Source organism: Telopea speciosissima, chromosome 7, assembly GCF_018873765.1.
Source record: "Telopea speciosissima isolate NSW1024214 ecotype Mountain lineage chromosome 7, Tspe_v1, whole genome shotgun sequence".
NCBI classification, from domain to species: Eukaryota; Viridiplantae; Streptophyta; class Magnoliopsida; order Proteales; family Proteaceae; genus Telopea; species Telopea speciosissima.
Genome location: NC_057922.1, coordinates 21,775,588 through 21,791,645, shown reverse-complemented (window position 1 = coordinate 21,791,645; position 16,058 = coordinate 21,775,588). Strand labels below are relative to the sequence as shown.

Here is a 16,058-nt window from a genome sequence, read left to right as displayed (position 1 = left end):
GCATCACATACAGCGACATCAATGAACTAAGGATTTACCAAAAGAGCAAATCAGAGAGTCAAAGTAAGCAAGCTACCATATCAACACACTTAGCAATCCAAGCAGGCAGATGTACAACTGAAAAGTAACAGGTATCAACAACTAACCATTCTAGAGAATAGTTGCCTATAAAACCTGAACCAAAATCATAGGCACCACCAAAAAGTGGCCTTTACAAGAGGGAATCCAGATAAAAACAAAGATCAAGTCTGATTGTCAGCTCTACCTTAGCCATGAAAACACCAGAAGACTGAAAGGCCAACTATATATACCATTTCTTTTCTAAACCACTGATAAAACAGCAAACTAGGGAGCATTTATGGTTCCCACTTTAGCAGAAGAACATGGAACTGGATACATTCTCATGGAGTCTAGGCAATTCAGGCACCGGCACACCTGTAGCAGATGTTACCCCACCATGGCCTGAGGATGTCTCAGACATGTCATCAAATTTAATAAACTGGGACACCTGAGTGGCTGCAAGGTGAGCATAGCATATTGGAGCAACTGCAGCAAAAACATCATATCATTAGTTTTAACCGGAACATAATATCTAGAAATTAAACTGTTATTTAGACAAAAGGGAAAAGGATTTGTGCACGGCCACTAGAAGCCATTGAATCGGGACAATGGTCCCCTTGAAATTCCCGAACACCAGGCATGACTACCACATCACAGGCAAAATATCCCATTGTAAGACTAGAAGACAATGCACTCGTCAATTACACCATATCTGCTCACAACACTTGAGGTGTTGACGGACCAATCAGAAGCCCATGATGACCAGGATTAAAGCAGTAAGAAGGTCGTATTTAGGGAGATAACAGATTGGAATGAATCACTCTAGTACTGTTATTCCCTCCAAGCAACCCTTGATCCATGATTAACCAGGCTAACACATTCCAAATGCATGAACAAGACACAAAATGATCGTAGCTCCACTAATGGAATTTATTCTTATCCACATCACCCCCATTTACATGGGCTTCAAGTCCTAAGAGTACTTGAGCATTTCGAAAGGAAGGAATTTTGTATTACCTACAGAAACAGCAGTTGTGCTCCGCTGATACCTGAAAATATAAGAGAACCAAAGCAATTATCACAGCACAAAAATCACTGGACAATGAAATCACTAGGCAATTATCAAAGCATAAAACTCACTAGAAAATGAACGGGTAATAATGAGATCCACTTACACATAAGAAAGAGAATGTACAAGTTCCTGCATATCATCAGGTGAATAGCCAATTTCATCATACAGAACATGGTAATGTGTTGGCCGAGTTGTCCCCTGCAAAGAGAAATGTCCATCCAACTCATTTAACCCTTCACAATTCTTGTTACACCATAGCCAAGACTAAGTCATAAATGTGTGACAACTTTTGAGTACCCAGAAGCAACTAACAATTTCAACCAATAGGTTCAAGTATTACTCAAAATCCAATCCTGGCAAAGGAGAAAGTTCAACGAAAATTATCACCTCCAGTTTGCTGACCGGCCCAGTTCCCCAGTTCCTCTAATAGGGGGATGGTGGACCCCACCCGGGCAGAGTGTTTGGGCATAGGTAGAGAGGTCATTTCAGCCCCCCTTTGTTAGAGGAACTAGGGAACTGGGCCGGGCAGCCAACTGGAGGTGATAAAGATCCAAAGTTCAACTACTCACAATCATCCCAGCATGCGAACACATGTAAAAATCATTATTGCGTGGATGACCAACTTTGTTGTCAATGACAGTGCCTGCAGATGACAAAATAAAGAAACAGATCAATTATATATACATATTTTTGGAGGTTGGTGGTGGTTTCTCCTAAATACAATCATTAAACCAGCATTTCTTTGCTAACCAGGAGGAACATTATCAGGAGATCCCGGCTGGAAGAATTTTGTATGATGGTTCTTTTGTGCAACAATCACCAGAAATTTAGGACACCATGACTCATCAAGGAACTTGCATGCCTGCAATGGTAAAAATTACGTGAAGAGGGTTAAATTAATGATCTAACTTGAAGAAAAAAATTCCTGTCCATATTGCAACTAATAACAGGCAGTTATTTCAGGAAAATAACCTCAATTATCTGATCCAATTCAATATTCAGTACTTGGTTGAACTGTGATTCACTGACCCCATCCCTGAAAACGACACATTGAAATAAACAATAATGGATAAACATTCAGAGTCAATATAAGTGGATGATACTCCCAAATAGCGCCAAAGATGGTAAAAGATAAAAACAAAAATATAATGAATACATTTTATAGTAAAAGCACAATCTAAATAAAATTAGATGATTTGTAGGTAATCAAAGAATTGCCAAGGCAAGGTGAATATATATCAAAGAAAACCATGCAGAAGCAAAAACATTAGTAAAAAGTGCAAATTATGAGTACAAAATATAATGATAACAAGGTTATTTTTGGACAGGATAAATGATGGATTACAACTGTCTTCCTGTATTATGCATCACACAGTGAGTGATGGCCCACCATTTACCCAGTCTTACACAGGAATAGGGTATTCCTATGATCAAGCAACTCTGGCACCACAATGGCCTGAATGGGAAGGGCTCATTATGCGCCTCGCGCATGAAAGTTTACATTTTAAAATAATGTTAAAACTTTAAAAAAATTTATTTGGAGTTTCTACTTTCTACAGAGAATAACCTTCATATTTGAAAACAGCCTCCCCGGTGAAGCGCGCGCCGGGGGGGGGGGGGTTAAGGCTGCATACATTTAGGTTTTATATAGCAAATCTTCAGTAATTGAAGACCGTGCTACCTGTTCCCATTTCAATATGGAACATAACGAAAAAAATATTCCAGGTTACAAGCTCCCCTCAATGTTCTAATGTCTTCCTTCTGGCTACTTTTTTCAATTTTTCTATACCAAAAATAAGGATGAAATTTTCAAGAAAAGAAAAATCTTCAAATTGAAAACTCCAATACCTGAAAATAATAATCTGATCAGGCTTTCTTTTTTGAGAACTACTATAGAAGTCCAGCAAGAGTTCCCTGAAATTCCAAAAAAAAATAATAATTTAGTAATGATATGAATAAGTTGGATTTTATAGAATTTATACTGAATAAACAAGTGAAATAAGACCAACACTTATAATTTAGTAATGATATGAATAAGTCAGGGTGAAACTTGCCGAATTATGCCTTGATCTTCTTTGTCCGATACCCGCTTAAATAGATTATCGATCATTTCAACCTTTGGTGACTGTGTACGCACCGATGCCCTGTAGCGAGAAATCAATGGCCATTGCCTCGAACTGACAACCTATGAATTTCATAAAAGACAACCAAAGACAACCATACAGTAAATAATCAAGGAAGGTGACCATGAGCTTAACCATTATAGACACAAATTATATATACAAAGAAGGGGAAAAGAAGGATTGCAACCTATGAATTTCATAAAAGACAACCAAAGACAACCATACAGTAACTAATCAAGGAAGGTGACCATTATTCTGTTTGAAGCCATGAAATTAAGACATGATTCAAATTCAAAATGACTAGTACCACTGAAAAACAAATATAAAACGGAAAAATTGCATGAACGCCAGCGTGCAGATTCCTGCACATGCCATCTCACATCCCACCTGTGGACCCCACACTCTCTTCATTAAATGTCCTTCCCTACTGGAGGAATCATAACCCACCCCACCTACTTATTAGTGCAAAACTGCACCATTGCATCGTCTCAAACCCTCCCACTAGAAAATATAAATACAACAGCTGGGGAAGGGGTTCAAAAGGCTGGAGATGATAGTTGCATGAAAACAATAATCACATAAGCCTGAGAGTAAAAAAGAAAAGATCATTGTTACCGCAGCAATAGACGGCACATCAGACTGGCCAGGAGAGCCATGTGACACGTCCATGCCAAGGATGATGGTAGGACACTTAGAGACCATAGGCATAGATGGCGACCTTTCAACTGATAGCAGGGAATTCATACCACCAAGCTGTAGGGAGTAAGCAAAATGAGCATGTAGAGGGTCAATGGATGGAAGTCAACAAAAAACACATGATAGGTGAAATTTAACATCATCCATGAAGGAAGCACATCTTACTTTTGCATTGATCTTCAAGAGGACATTGGTAAGGTACTGATCATTGACTCTTGTAGGTGCAATGCACTGAGTTACAATTCCAAATTCAGCAAGATTTTTCCTCTTCCAAGGACCTAACAGATTAAACAAACTTACTTATTAGGCAATTCTCAAGGCCATAAGGTACATTATCTGGCGAAAGGTAGAGAGCAAATCAGCTCACCATAGACATCAGAGTTCTTCCTTTCTGGAAGAAGACAGAGAAGAAACTGGGGTAACCCAGGAAGCTTCGACTTTATTTGATCAAACATCTCCTCAACCCTAGCAGTAGGAGGACCCCGTCTTGACTGAGGACTCTCTTCAAATACATCAAAAGGAGGTTCAATGCGCTACAAAGACAAAAAAAAATGTTAGTGAAGCACTTAACTCCTGTAAAGATACAAAATGCAAATGACTCACAATTCCTTTCTGGTCCCCACATTTGATCATATCTCGAACAAGACCACGGACATCACAACGGGCTGAGAAGTTCACAACAGCCCATCGTTGAATTGTCGAAGGTTCCACTAGTTTCTACACAAATTAATGATTTAAATTTCAGACTTTGAAAGAATTCAATTTCAAGAACCACTCCACACGCAAGACACAGCACCTTATTGTTAAAGTTCCACCGCCCATTTCGAGGCTGGAAGTCCTCTCCGCTCCCCACTTTTAACTGCACATATTAACAAGTGATGGAACTCATTAGACAACATGTCAAGTGCTAAATGATAAAAAAAAAAAAAAGGCCACCTTTAAATCCTCAAAGAAACACAACTCAATGGAGCAGAAAATAGGGAAAAAGTAAACAGCAAACCCTTGGAGCTGGAAGAACACGGCCTTCAACTTGAGTAAAATTAGTATTGATTGAAATACCACAGGCCCGTAGCATCGAGTCAGAATCATAATTGTTACTTTTAAGGGCCTGCCAGAAAACACCATAACAATTAACAACTTCATCATATCAAAATAAATGCCAGTTACTTAAAATGGGGAAAAACACTGTCGAAAGAAGAACCATATGACATAAACCTACATCAGTCAGAACTCTCATTCTCTCTTGGGGCTTTTGCCTCGATTTCTCCACCAGTGAAGACCTTTGAAATGTTGATAGTGCTTTCGTATAGCGTTGCAAAGAAACCAACGAACAAAGCTAAAACATACACAAAGTATATATCACAGAACACAATGTATATGCAAAAGATTATTTCTAAAGAAATAAAAGTTAACCCTTTCACCTCTATGGGGAAATAGGTGGGCCTCTTTGGTTTCCCAACATTTATACATGGCAATTTCGAAGAGTAGCGCAACTCTATATGACGATACTCCTTAAAATACTCATACACTGTTAGTTCAATGGTCTGAGGAGATCCATCCCCATCCCTTCCATTCTTCTGTTTGAGAGAAAACCTACAACAGAAACCAAATCTCACTAACACACAAACAACAAAACACTGGAAAAACAAGTTAAATTACTTCTCGCATGATGCCTAGGTACTTATCATATAGTAACTATTTGTTGAACTGAAAAACTTCAGTACTACTGCAGCAAAGAACATAATACAAACATGGAAGGGGATGCTTACAGCTGCTCATCACAGGGCAACTCACTTAATCCAGTGATTTTATATTCTGTATTAGAGGGACTAATCTTTACCCTTAGATTTTTTAGGGTTCGCTTTGCCTGTCAAAAAAGACAATAGAAAAACCTGTTTCCTGAGAAAACTATTCAGTTAGTATGATGTCAAAGCTTGACTGCCAACACTAGTTACCTTTGCCCAGTCAACCTCCCCAGGGTTCCTAACTTTTTGGTTAGCAATTAGAAAATCCATCACTGGTCCCGGTTGTATTATCATTGTGGTAGATACATCTGCATTTTGTGACGCAACTAGTTAAAAAAAGTTTGAAATGATAAAGATGCAGGATAAAGCTAAGTATTAGAAGTCAGAACACACCAATGTTAAGAGATAAACCCCCTTGAGTGGCTCGAAAACTGGAATGAAACCCTCTGCAACCCAGTACACCACCTCCCAAGTCAGTAAAGTTCTTTGGATCATTGTGGAAGAAAGATTGGCGTACAAGAAGGCAGCCCCTATGGAAAGAAAAGTATCAGTATCAGTTTAATGAGACAGTAGAAAGAAAATAAAACTCCCATTATAGCAAAACATAGCATTATCTCACTGTTTCGCTGCATGCTGCCTCAGGATGATATCTAGAACCCTCAATGCTTCTTGTGAGTTCTCTGACTCCTGACCACGTAGAGCATTAGCAATGGACTGCATTGGGATTTTTGCAGCAAAACTAATCTCCACTTTAAATGTCTTAGACTGGTATGGCCGCCTTAATCTTTTCCGATCAGTCTCATTCGGGCTTCCATTACCATTAGGACTTCCATTACCATTACCCGAAGCTCTAAAGGCCAAAATCAATCAAGAAATTAATGCCAAGAAAAAGACTATAGCTAGAAACCAAAGCTAGATTACAAACACAATCCCCTACCTACTAGATGAAATATCCTCAAGCACAACAGTGAATTCAAGCTTGTTGGCAGGAAGAGCCCCTACTGTAAACAAGCTCTTTTCCCCATCATAAGCAAATTCTTTACCAGCTAACTCAGTATCATAAGTCTCATGAACTCTGTCTAGCACTCTTCTTCCAGTACCCTTTCCTTCTGCAGGACGACCATCTTCATATAACACTGAAACCTGTTCAAACAGAGAACAAATTTAAATAACATGCTTGAAATTAGTAATGATTCTTTTCTCCTATTCAGCAAGGCAAAATTTCAAAAAGTAAGAACAGAAGACAAATACTTACACTGTAGTGGAAAAAGTATCCATTAACGTTGTTAACATTAACTTTGAAATGATTAGTTAACAATTGTATTGATTGCCCCTTTCGCCCAATACCAGTCCTGGCCATTGGGACTCGCTTTGGTTTTGAAGCCTTTGTTACCGGCTCAGGTTTGACTTCTGTGTCCACTTTTTGTGGAACTATATTCGGTGGAATTGGTGGAGGGGGAGGCAGGGCCTCTGGGGCCCCTGTTCCTTCAGGATCAGATGAGTCCATATCTCAAATCCTAAGCAGCAACCAGTCAAATAAGTCATAAAGACTGTACAATTAGATAAATAAATACGAACAAAAAGAAACAGAAAGAACATGTTCGGAGATTGATAGAAAAAATAAATAACATTAAAACCCTGAACCACGTGTTAAAACAGGGCATTAGTATTTGTAATGCAAAACCAAGATGCGAGTTCCATTGATAATGTGTCACAGTAATAGCACCAATTCTTTTAGCATCCCATACTTGAAACACAGCTCAAGAACTGTCATGGCCCATGAGACATTAGACAGCACAAAACAGCTTAACAAGAGAGAGAGTTTCCAATAAATTCATCAACATTATAAAAACCATAGAATAAAGTAAAACAAGTCGTACATGCAGAAGACACACTGTCCAACATGAACAGAAAACATCATAGCAAAGCTCACAATGTACAAAAACTGATTCTGCATGTTACAAAACCAAAATAATATAAAAAGCTGGGCCAGAAAAACAACTGGATGATACACATGCCGAAATATAGCTACCGGAGGGTGACAGACACGAGGAAAGAGCCAAAAATGACCGCAAACAAACATTAACCGAAAACAACTGCAATAGACAACGAACAACTACTGTAAACAACATTTACACGGGCTAAAAAAGAAAAAACACAGGAATGCGCAAGCCAAAAAGCTAAACAACTTGATAAAAAAAACATGTTGAAGCAAAAAAAGAAAAAACCAAGAAAAATGTTCACACCAGAGAGAAACATAACAAACGCTCCTCCGAAACAAATTCAAACTACAAAAGGATAGTGAAAAGCATTTCAAAGGAAGGGGGAAACCAGAAGAAAACACCATGCAAGCTAAGCTCCGGGTACCGCAACAAAACAGACAGATTATCAACAAAAAAAAGCATCTAAACTCACTAAAAACAGTTCCTAAAGCAAACACAAACAGCAAAGCATAGATAAGCTTTTAATAAGTAAATTAATTGAAGAGAACCTTCAACTAGGGTATAATCAGAGCGACCTAGTACATTACACATTAGAGCTGAAAAATCAGTAAAATCCACTACTACTACAGCAATGCACTTCAAACAGCGAGAGATCGGCTCTATAGCGACCCACAGAACTCAAAATCACCAAAAAAACAGAGCTCAAACAACGTGAAATTCTTTAGAAAATCGGATAGAAATGAAAAACTAAATCAAGTAATCTCCCTAACTTATATTTCTTGCCAAAAACTACGCCGGAATGACTGAACTTCTACCTGTAGACTAGGAAGCGACGAACGAAACCCTAAAACCCCTCTTCAACTCCTCTGGTCTCTCGTCTTCTTCTCTCTAGTCGCAACAGTTTCAACTGCTAACAACTCTTCACTTTGGTCTCTTCTCTTTAAGTAGTCGAACTCAAGCGTATGAACGGACCATTCGTGCCTGGGTCAGACCCGAATCCACATTTCCTTATATTCCTATTTTTAGAGTTTCCATTTATTTACCAATCGTTTTAAATGACGAAGACACCCCCCCCATAAATGGGCCCCTTACTTTCTTCACTCCGTACGTTCTACTGCTGAAAATATTCCAATCGGACGACTGTTAGATATGAACTCATATAATGAAGGTTTCACGATGTCCTTGTAATCTTTAATGACGACTCCTCGTAACCGCCTCACCTTCTACATATCTGTTTCTGGTACAGGAATTACGTAGTGTTTCAGGGAATATTCTAATCTGACGGTAATCTGTGTCGATCACCCCTGAAGCCGCTGACGTGATTTTATTTACAGTCGGTTGATGGGAATCAATAATAACAGTTGATTTGGTATCAAACGGTTACAAGTATCCAAGGATATTTTCCCGGGCTTTTATCTGTACGGCATGGCGAGAAACTCGAGAATGGACAGTTGTAATACCTACTTTAAGGAGCACGAGTAATGGAGAATCATTTGGGGTAAATATTCTGAAATGACGATAATGCCCCATTTTCAACCAAGGCTTCGGAGTTCGGACGGCTCGTTTTCTGAGAAGACAGAGATGGGACGGACGGGGGGGCGCTATTTCTCATTCTTTTGACAGTTATGGTAAGTGGTGCACTACGCATAGTGCGCGATTTATCAGTTATTTAAGTTTGGAAACCGTAAAAGATAAGGATTGCGCATTTTATCCGTTATCTGGATCAATACCGCCCATTAAGGGTTAAACCCGAAATCCATTTCATTTAAATTTGGCTTGGGAGATTTTATGTTATTTATTTATGGGAGAATGTTCTCAGAGCCAACGGCGTAGGTTGCGCTCAGACACATGGGGGTGGGTGCAATGATCACCCTACCCCCCGAGTAGCAGGCCCATGCGTCTGGGCGCAGCCTGCGCTACGTCACAGAGAACATGAGCCCTTTATTTATTTAATTATTTTTGGGGTAGAAGGCTACAAAAATGAATGTGTAAGTGACCCACGTAGAAAAATTTATCCACTCAAATGTGGTGCAGGATATGGTGCACCACACTAAAGACTAAAGAGGATAAAGATCCATCACTCTTAAGTGTGGTGCATCATCCAATGCGTAACGCAGGTGCACTGGCAGTGCACCACACACTACACAGAGCGAAGACCAGCCAAGCTGCTGTTTTACGAATTGGGTTGGATTCAAACTTAGTTTTGTGCTCATTAACAAAAACTCTCTATCAGTCAGAATCAATTCAGGAATCGAGAACCAGCCCATGAATCTCTCCAATCCAAATTGGATTACAAAGAAAATGACTAGAAATCGGTGGATACAGATCCGATTCCGATTAAAGAAACAACGATTAGGATCAGTGTCAACCATTTTCGATCTGATACCCAAATTTAAAACCATGTTAACCATGTTGGCCCTTGTAGCCCCATATGGATGATATTATTTTCCAACCCCTCATAGGTTGTAGTGCGTAGATTCCTTATTACACACTACCATTGTAGGAAACTCTCTCCCTTAATTTTCATGATATTAACTTGTGTGGTTGTTCACAAGTCTTATCCTAAAAGTTGTTCACAATTAGGGATAGAAATGGGTATCTAATTCATATGATCATCATCTTTTGTGCTCTCAAGAATAAATTTTGCGATAGACGTGTTGTTAGAAATATATCATCCAAATCATACAAGAAAATGCATGTAACAAAAGGGTTTGGATTACTTATCTGTTTTGTAGACAAATTAAGGTTGATGTCGGCAACTCAAGACCAAATATAATGTCACAAACTTGAAATTATGTTGAGAAACTTATTAAGGGACTCAGTCATGGCAATTGAAACTTTCCTTAAGACTGTAGACGCATATGGTGCAATTCGGGTTCTTGCCACCAAGATAAAACAGCTCTTGACTTTTCCAGTAGTTGTTGCACTCATTATTGGGCCCCCGTCGAAACACTTTCGGGTTGTGCTCAGTCAACAAAATAAATGAAATAGGACCTTACAAAACAATAAAAAAACTAGAAAGAAAACGAGAAATTGAATAAAAGAGAGAATGTGTAATAACACTTGTAATTCTCATACAAAGTGTCAAAAAATATCCTATATAGAAGAGAAGGACCCCTTGGAGACACCCTTCCCAAAAGATGTATCCCTTCAAGAGACAACGAAAAATGTTGACATTGGTCAATACTGATCAACACCGAACAGAACCGGAAACACACAGAGGTATTTTGGAACTTCATTTTATAAAATACAACAATCCCCCATAAGTAAAATAATACTGATAAATGCCTCGTTGTAGATGTCCTCTGGACTTGAATCTACACTAAGCCTAACAAGTCACTCTATAAAATATGGGTGAAGTTAGACTTCTTCAATCTTTCCTCATTGGTGTAGTTGACTGACTTATCATCGACATCTTAGCATTCGAGCCTACTAGTGACCCTTTCGATTGAATAGACATTTATAATCGGTCTTGTCCCCCTCTCAGAATCATGGATGTTTAAAGAATTCACCTTTAAAATTCTCATCAGTAGGCGGCCTCACCTCCTACATCCAATTAGGTTAGCCCATAGTGTGCACCACAGTTAACACACCCCGACATTTTCTTGAGATTTTGGCTAATTTTATTGTGGTGTGTACTACTTTCCCATCTAATCAAAACGAACCAAAATACAGTAGTACTAAGCAAGTCATACAGTGACTTCGTTTTTATCTTTTGAACCTAATTCCAAGGATCTCCTATCACATAGGTTGGGTGTCTATCACCTTGACAATCACAAGCCTTTAGATCAGGTTCACTCCTTTAGGTGTGTACCACAATAGTGGTCAAAGGCTTATATAAATAGTCAGCCATTTTTGTCTTTGATTTTATTAAGTTGATAACACTATTTTCCTTAGCCTCAGTAGATATATGTAACCAAAACATATAAGTCTTTAATTTTCTATTGACCATACATTTTGTATTTCGTGTCACCACTTGAACTAATTTGGCTTTGATCATCACCATATATCTATTATTATATCTATCATTTATATCCATAGCCTTGTAACTCTAGATTCTACTTTCTTACAAAGCCATAAAAATAAACATGGTGGAACGTGTAACCTAGGCTTATATTATTGATTCCATGAATTGCTCCACCAACGAATGTTTGTATATGCTTCCTTTGAATCAAGGTAATATTATATATACTGAAATAACCGAATCTAGGTGTAAATACTAGATTCTCTTCCCAAGTAGAGCTCAACTATTCTACTTGATTTCTCCTTGAGGAGAGACCCAAAATACAAATATATGCAATTTCACAACAACTTTCACATAGGTTATCCACATTCATTCAGATATGTCGATAAATAGGAGCATGCCCTTTGTAGGAAACTAAACAAAACCCCCACATTTATTCTAAATTATTCATGCAACAATACTCGCATATGAAAATAACATGTCACTCAATAAATATTTATGCTCCCATGATACTTTATATGCACAAATACCGATGGATTATGTATCCGACCAAAACATATATACCGGTTTTATTAGCTAATACTTGGATTTACCATAATCTAATCAGACATTAGTACTTTATAAAAAAATATGTACGTACACCATCAAATATTTGAATCAACCATATACAAATTAATCATGCAAAACAACTTACATGACACACAAAGACATACCTTAAATTTTGCATCAATATAATAACACAGGGATACTTAGGTCATATGCCCTATCATTTGGTTTTTACTTGAAAGATTTCCAAGACATAACATGGCTTTAACTACCATCAAGCCAGTCTATTCTGAATTACAAATGGGTTACTCAAACCCAATCAATCTCAAGTGAAAGTCAGTCTTGTAAACATGGGATTAATATATTCCTAAATATAAGCAACTCCATTCATTGTCTTAAAAGAACCAGTAAAACCATATATAGTGATTTAAACAAAAAAAAAGCTCTTTCCACCGAAACAAGAAGAACAGTATTATAGACAAATGACCATAAAAAATAGTGATTTCAGATCATAATAATGAATCACAAACCATGCAAACAACACATATAGTAAGTATTATTCACTGAGAATCAGAATTAACCATACATCAGAATCCTCCAAACTGTTTTAACCCATAAGGAAAATCTGCCAAGAGATCATCAAATAGCTGTACGTCCCAACTGTATATTAGAGGACATAAAACAATACCAAGAAGAGAGATGTTCTTACCAAACAAAAAAAAAAAAAAAAAAAAAAACAGAAGAAGAGAAGAAGAGAAGAAGAAGAAAGAGACGTGAGTAAGTCCAAATTCTCCGACTCACTCCTCTTTTTGAGACTTAAGGGTACAAAAACTATTATCGAAAAGGCCTGACTTGTAACCTTTAAAAAAAAAAACAAAGAAGAGAAATTGGATATACCGATTCATAGGCACCAGTCCAAACGGTGCCTTCTCAAAGGAACCATTAGTTAATGTGTTTTAGGCTTTCAGCGACGTGAAATATAGAATACAAACACGTTTTATTTGTTATAATTGCATTTGACCAATAAAAAGATACCACTTGTTGTTAGTGATCAAAGACGGTGGAAAAACATCAATTTAAATTCTGATGGAAAATAATAAGAGGTAAGAGATGCTCAAGTAAATAAAAGAGAAACATACACACACCTAAAATAAAAACCTCTTTTTAATACCGATAAATCTTTAACGGTTTGTCAAATAAGAAAATAAAATTGCAAGTAATCAGGCAATCTACGGTCTTAAGATTGTTGAAAATATATCATCCAAATCATACATGAAAATCCATATAACAAGGGGTTTAGATTACTTATCTGTTTTGTAAACAAATCAAAGTTGAAGTCGGCAACTCAAGCAACAAATATAATGTCACAAACTTGAAATTACGTTGAGAAACTGAAGGGTTGAGTCGTGGCAATGAACACTTTCCTTAAGACTATAAATGTCTTCTATGGTGCAAGTCGGGTTCTTGCGAATCAGCCTCCAAAATAAAATAACCTTTGGTCTTTTTAGTAGTCGTTGTACTCGCTTATTAAGCTCCGTCGAGACACGTTCAGGTTGTGCTCAGTCAACAAAAGAAATGGAATAATAGGGGGCCTTCCAAAACAATAAAAAAACTAGAAAGAAAACCTGAAAGAAATTTAGTACAAAAGAAAGTGTGTAACAACACCTGTAATTCTCATACAAAGTGTCCAAAAAATCCTCTACATATAGAAGAGAAGGACCCCATGGAGGCACTCTTCCCAAAATATGTATCCCTTCAAGAGACAAAACGAAAAAATGTCGACATCGATCAAAACTGATCAACATCGAATAGAACCAAGAACACACAGAGGTATTTTGAAACTTCATTTTATAAAATACAACAATCCCCCACAAGTTACAAAATACAGACAAAACCATAAAATGGAATGAATGAGCACATTAGAACACTAGTGCAATCTAAAATAGATTCAATGTATTCCAACAACATTTGGACTCTTGTCGATCCACCTCAAGGCGTTAAACCCATAGGTTGTAAGTGCATCTTCAAGAGAAAGAGATGCATTGATGAGAATGTTAAGCTAATCAAAGCGAGTTTGGTGGCCACAAGGTTACATCCAAGAGGATGGGGTGGACTATAATGAGACTTTTTCACCAATAACGATAATAAAGTCAATCAGAATTTTTCATCAGAATTTTATTGTCAATTACTGCACAACTATGATTACAAGATCTGGTAGATGGATGTGCAAACTGCTTTCCTTAATGGATTACTTGATGAAAAAATTTACATGCATTTACTAGAGGGATCCTCGTCTATAAGTGAGGAAAACAAAGTGTGCAAGTTGCTGAAATCTATTTATGGTCTCAAATAGGCTTCCAGAAGTTAGAACATCCGTTTTAATCAATCAGTCAAATCATTTGGGTCTCAAAAAAATTGATGAATTGTATTTATAAGAAGGTCAATGGGAGTGCAATGTATTTTCTTGTATTGTACGTAGATGATATATTGCTCATTGAGAATGATGTGGGCATGATATTATATATAAATGTATAATTGTTTGACACTATAATCTATACCAATCTTGATGAAGGATTTTGGTAAAACCAATTATATCTTTGGCATCAAACGTACTTGTCAGAGATCGCTAGAAATAGATATTAGACTTATCAGAATCTAAGGTTCTGGCTAGATTTAACATGAAGAAACTCCGAGAAAGAAAATATTTTTTTTCACGCATGAAATTAGTCTCTCCAAGTCCTAATGTCCTCAATCTCAAGAGGACATTGAGGAAATAAAGAGAATTCCTTGTACTTCAGCAATGAGAAGTTAATATATGTCATGCTGTGTATAAGGCCAGGTCTTTGTTGTTCAGTAGGATTGCGAGCCGATATTAATCAAACCTTGGACGAGAGGATTGGATTCCTATAAAAAAAATCCTAAAAGTATTTAAAGAAGACTAAGGATCATTTTTCAAGATGATGTTGCCATCACAAGGTTGACTCTGCAAATAATTTGCTTGAGCACATAACAAAGGATTTGTCCCCTACTGTTTTTGAGAAACATGTAGAAAATACAGGGGTAAAGTACATGAAAAATTAGTTTTGATGTACGAGTGAAAGATTGTTGAAAATATGTCCACCAAAACCGAATTTAATTATTTGGATAAATTCAATTATTTTTATGCGTAATACATATACTTAATGGGCTATGGTTGTCCTTAGGTTTTTATGTAAAATGTTTTCAACTAAAGATAGGGCTGGACAACCTATTAGACGGTCGTCACACCATGTGCTTCTAGGAATGGTAATTCCAATGCCCAGATGTGAATACACATACAATATATGTATTTGAACAAAATCATGCGAGTCGAGAATCGTAAGCTTCTCAAGAGTGTGTGGATGGATGGGTTCTGGGCTTTAATAATCCAGACAAAATAGATAAAAAGATCGTTAAAAACAAAAAAAGGAGAATCAAACCCATGAACTCATGAGACCCCTGGAAATCCTACGGGCAGAGGTAGCACCAACTGAACTAGCAGCAGATATCTTCAATTTTTGCTTAATGGTATCTGCATACACTATAGACATTATAGTTTATATGGTCATTTAGCAAATCAGTCATACTCAAACCATCCATGGAAAAGGCAGAAAGCACAGGTTGAACTAAAACTTAAATTCCACACCTCTTCAATCTTCACCTGTAATTTGGCATCTGCAAACTTTCTCCATCTTTTTGCTCACGTCTTTTGGCCTTTGATGATATCTATCGCAATTCAGAGCTAAGAGTCGAAGATTCCAACTATTTACATGAAACCATTCCAATTGTTTTATTAAGTTCAAATGAGGAGCTTTTGGGGGAGGGTAGGGGGCAGAGGAGTATACTAAGAGAATTGCCTTTTCTAGTCATGTAACTGATTTCAGAGAAGCG

The 16,058-nt window shown here is 37.4% G+C and overlaps 1 protein-coding gene across 2 annotated transcripts; it reads right to left on the bottom strand.

Annotated features, from left to right (window-relative positions):
- Positions 1 to 233: 233 nt before the first annotated feature.
- On the bottom strand, positions 234 to 8,537 carry LOC122667552 (protein argonaute 4A-like). Of its 2 annotated transcripts, none has more exons than XM_043863872.1 (23): positions 8,448 to 8,537; positions 6,952 to 7,213; positions 6,634 to 6,839; positions 6,316 to 6,546; positions 6,090 to 6,226; positions 5,907 to 6,004; positions 5,721 to 5,818; positions 5,373 to 5,544; positions 5,171 to 5,287; positions 4,952 to 5,059; positions 4,748 to 4,810; positions 4,555 to 4,668; positions 4,319 to 4,484; positions 4,117 to 4,229; positions 3,871 to 4,008; positions 3,187 to 3,317; positions 2,981 to 3,046; positions 2,105 to 2,168; positions 1,883 to 1,994; positions 1,702 to 1,775; positions 1,236 to 1,330; positions 1,078 to 1,109; positions 234 to 546 (listed from the first exon to the last, which is right to left on the bottom strand). In XM_043863872.1, the coding sequence occupies exons 2-23, from the start codon at positions 7,201 to 7,203 to the stop codon at positions 371 to 373; spliced, it is 2,763 nt and encodes a 920-aa protein (XP_043719807.1). In that variant the 5' UTR covers positions 7,204 to 7,213; positions 8,448 to 8,537; the 3' UTR covers positions 234 to 370. The 2 variants fall into 2 exon arrangements, with proteins under 2 accessions (XP_043719807.1, XP_043719808.1); XM_043863873.1 differs by having other exon boundaries at positions 8,455 to 8,502.
- Between the last annotated feature and the right edge of the window lie 7,521 nt (positions 8,538 to 16,058).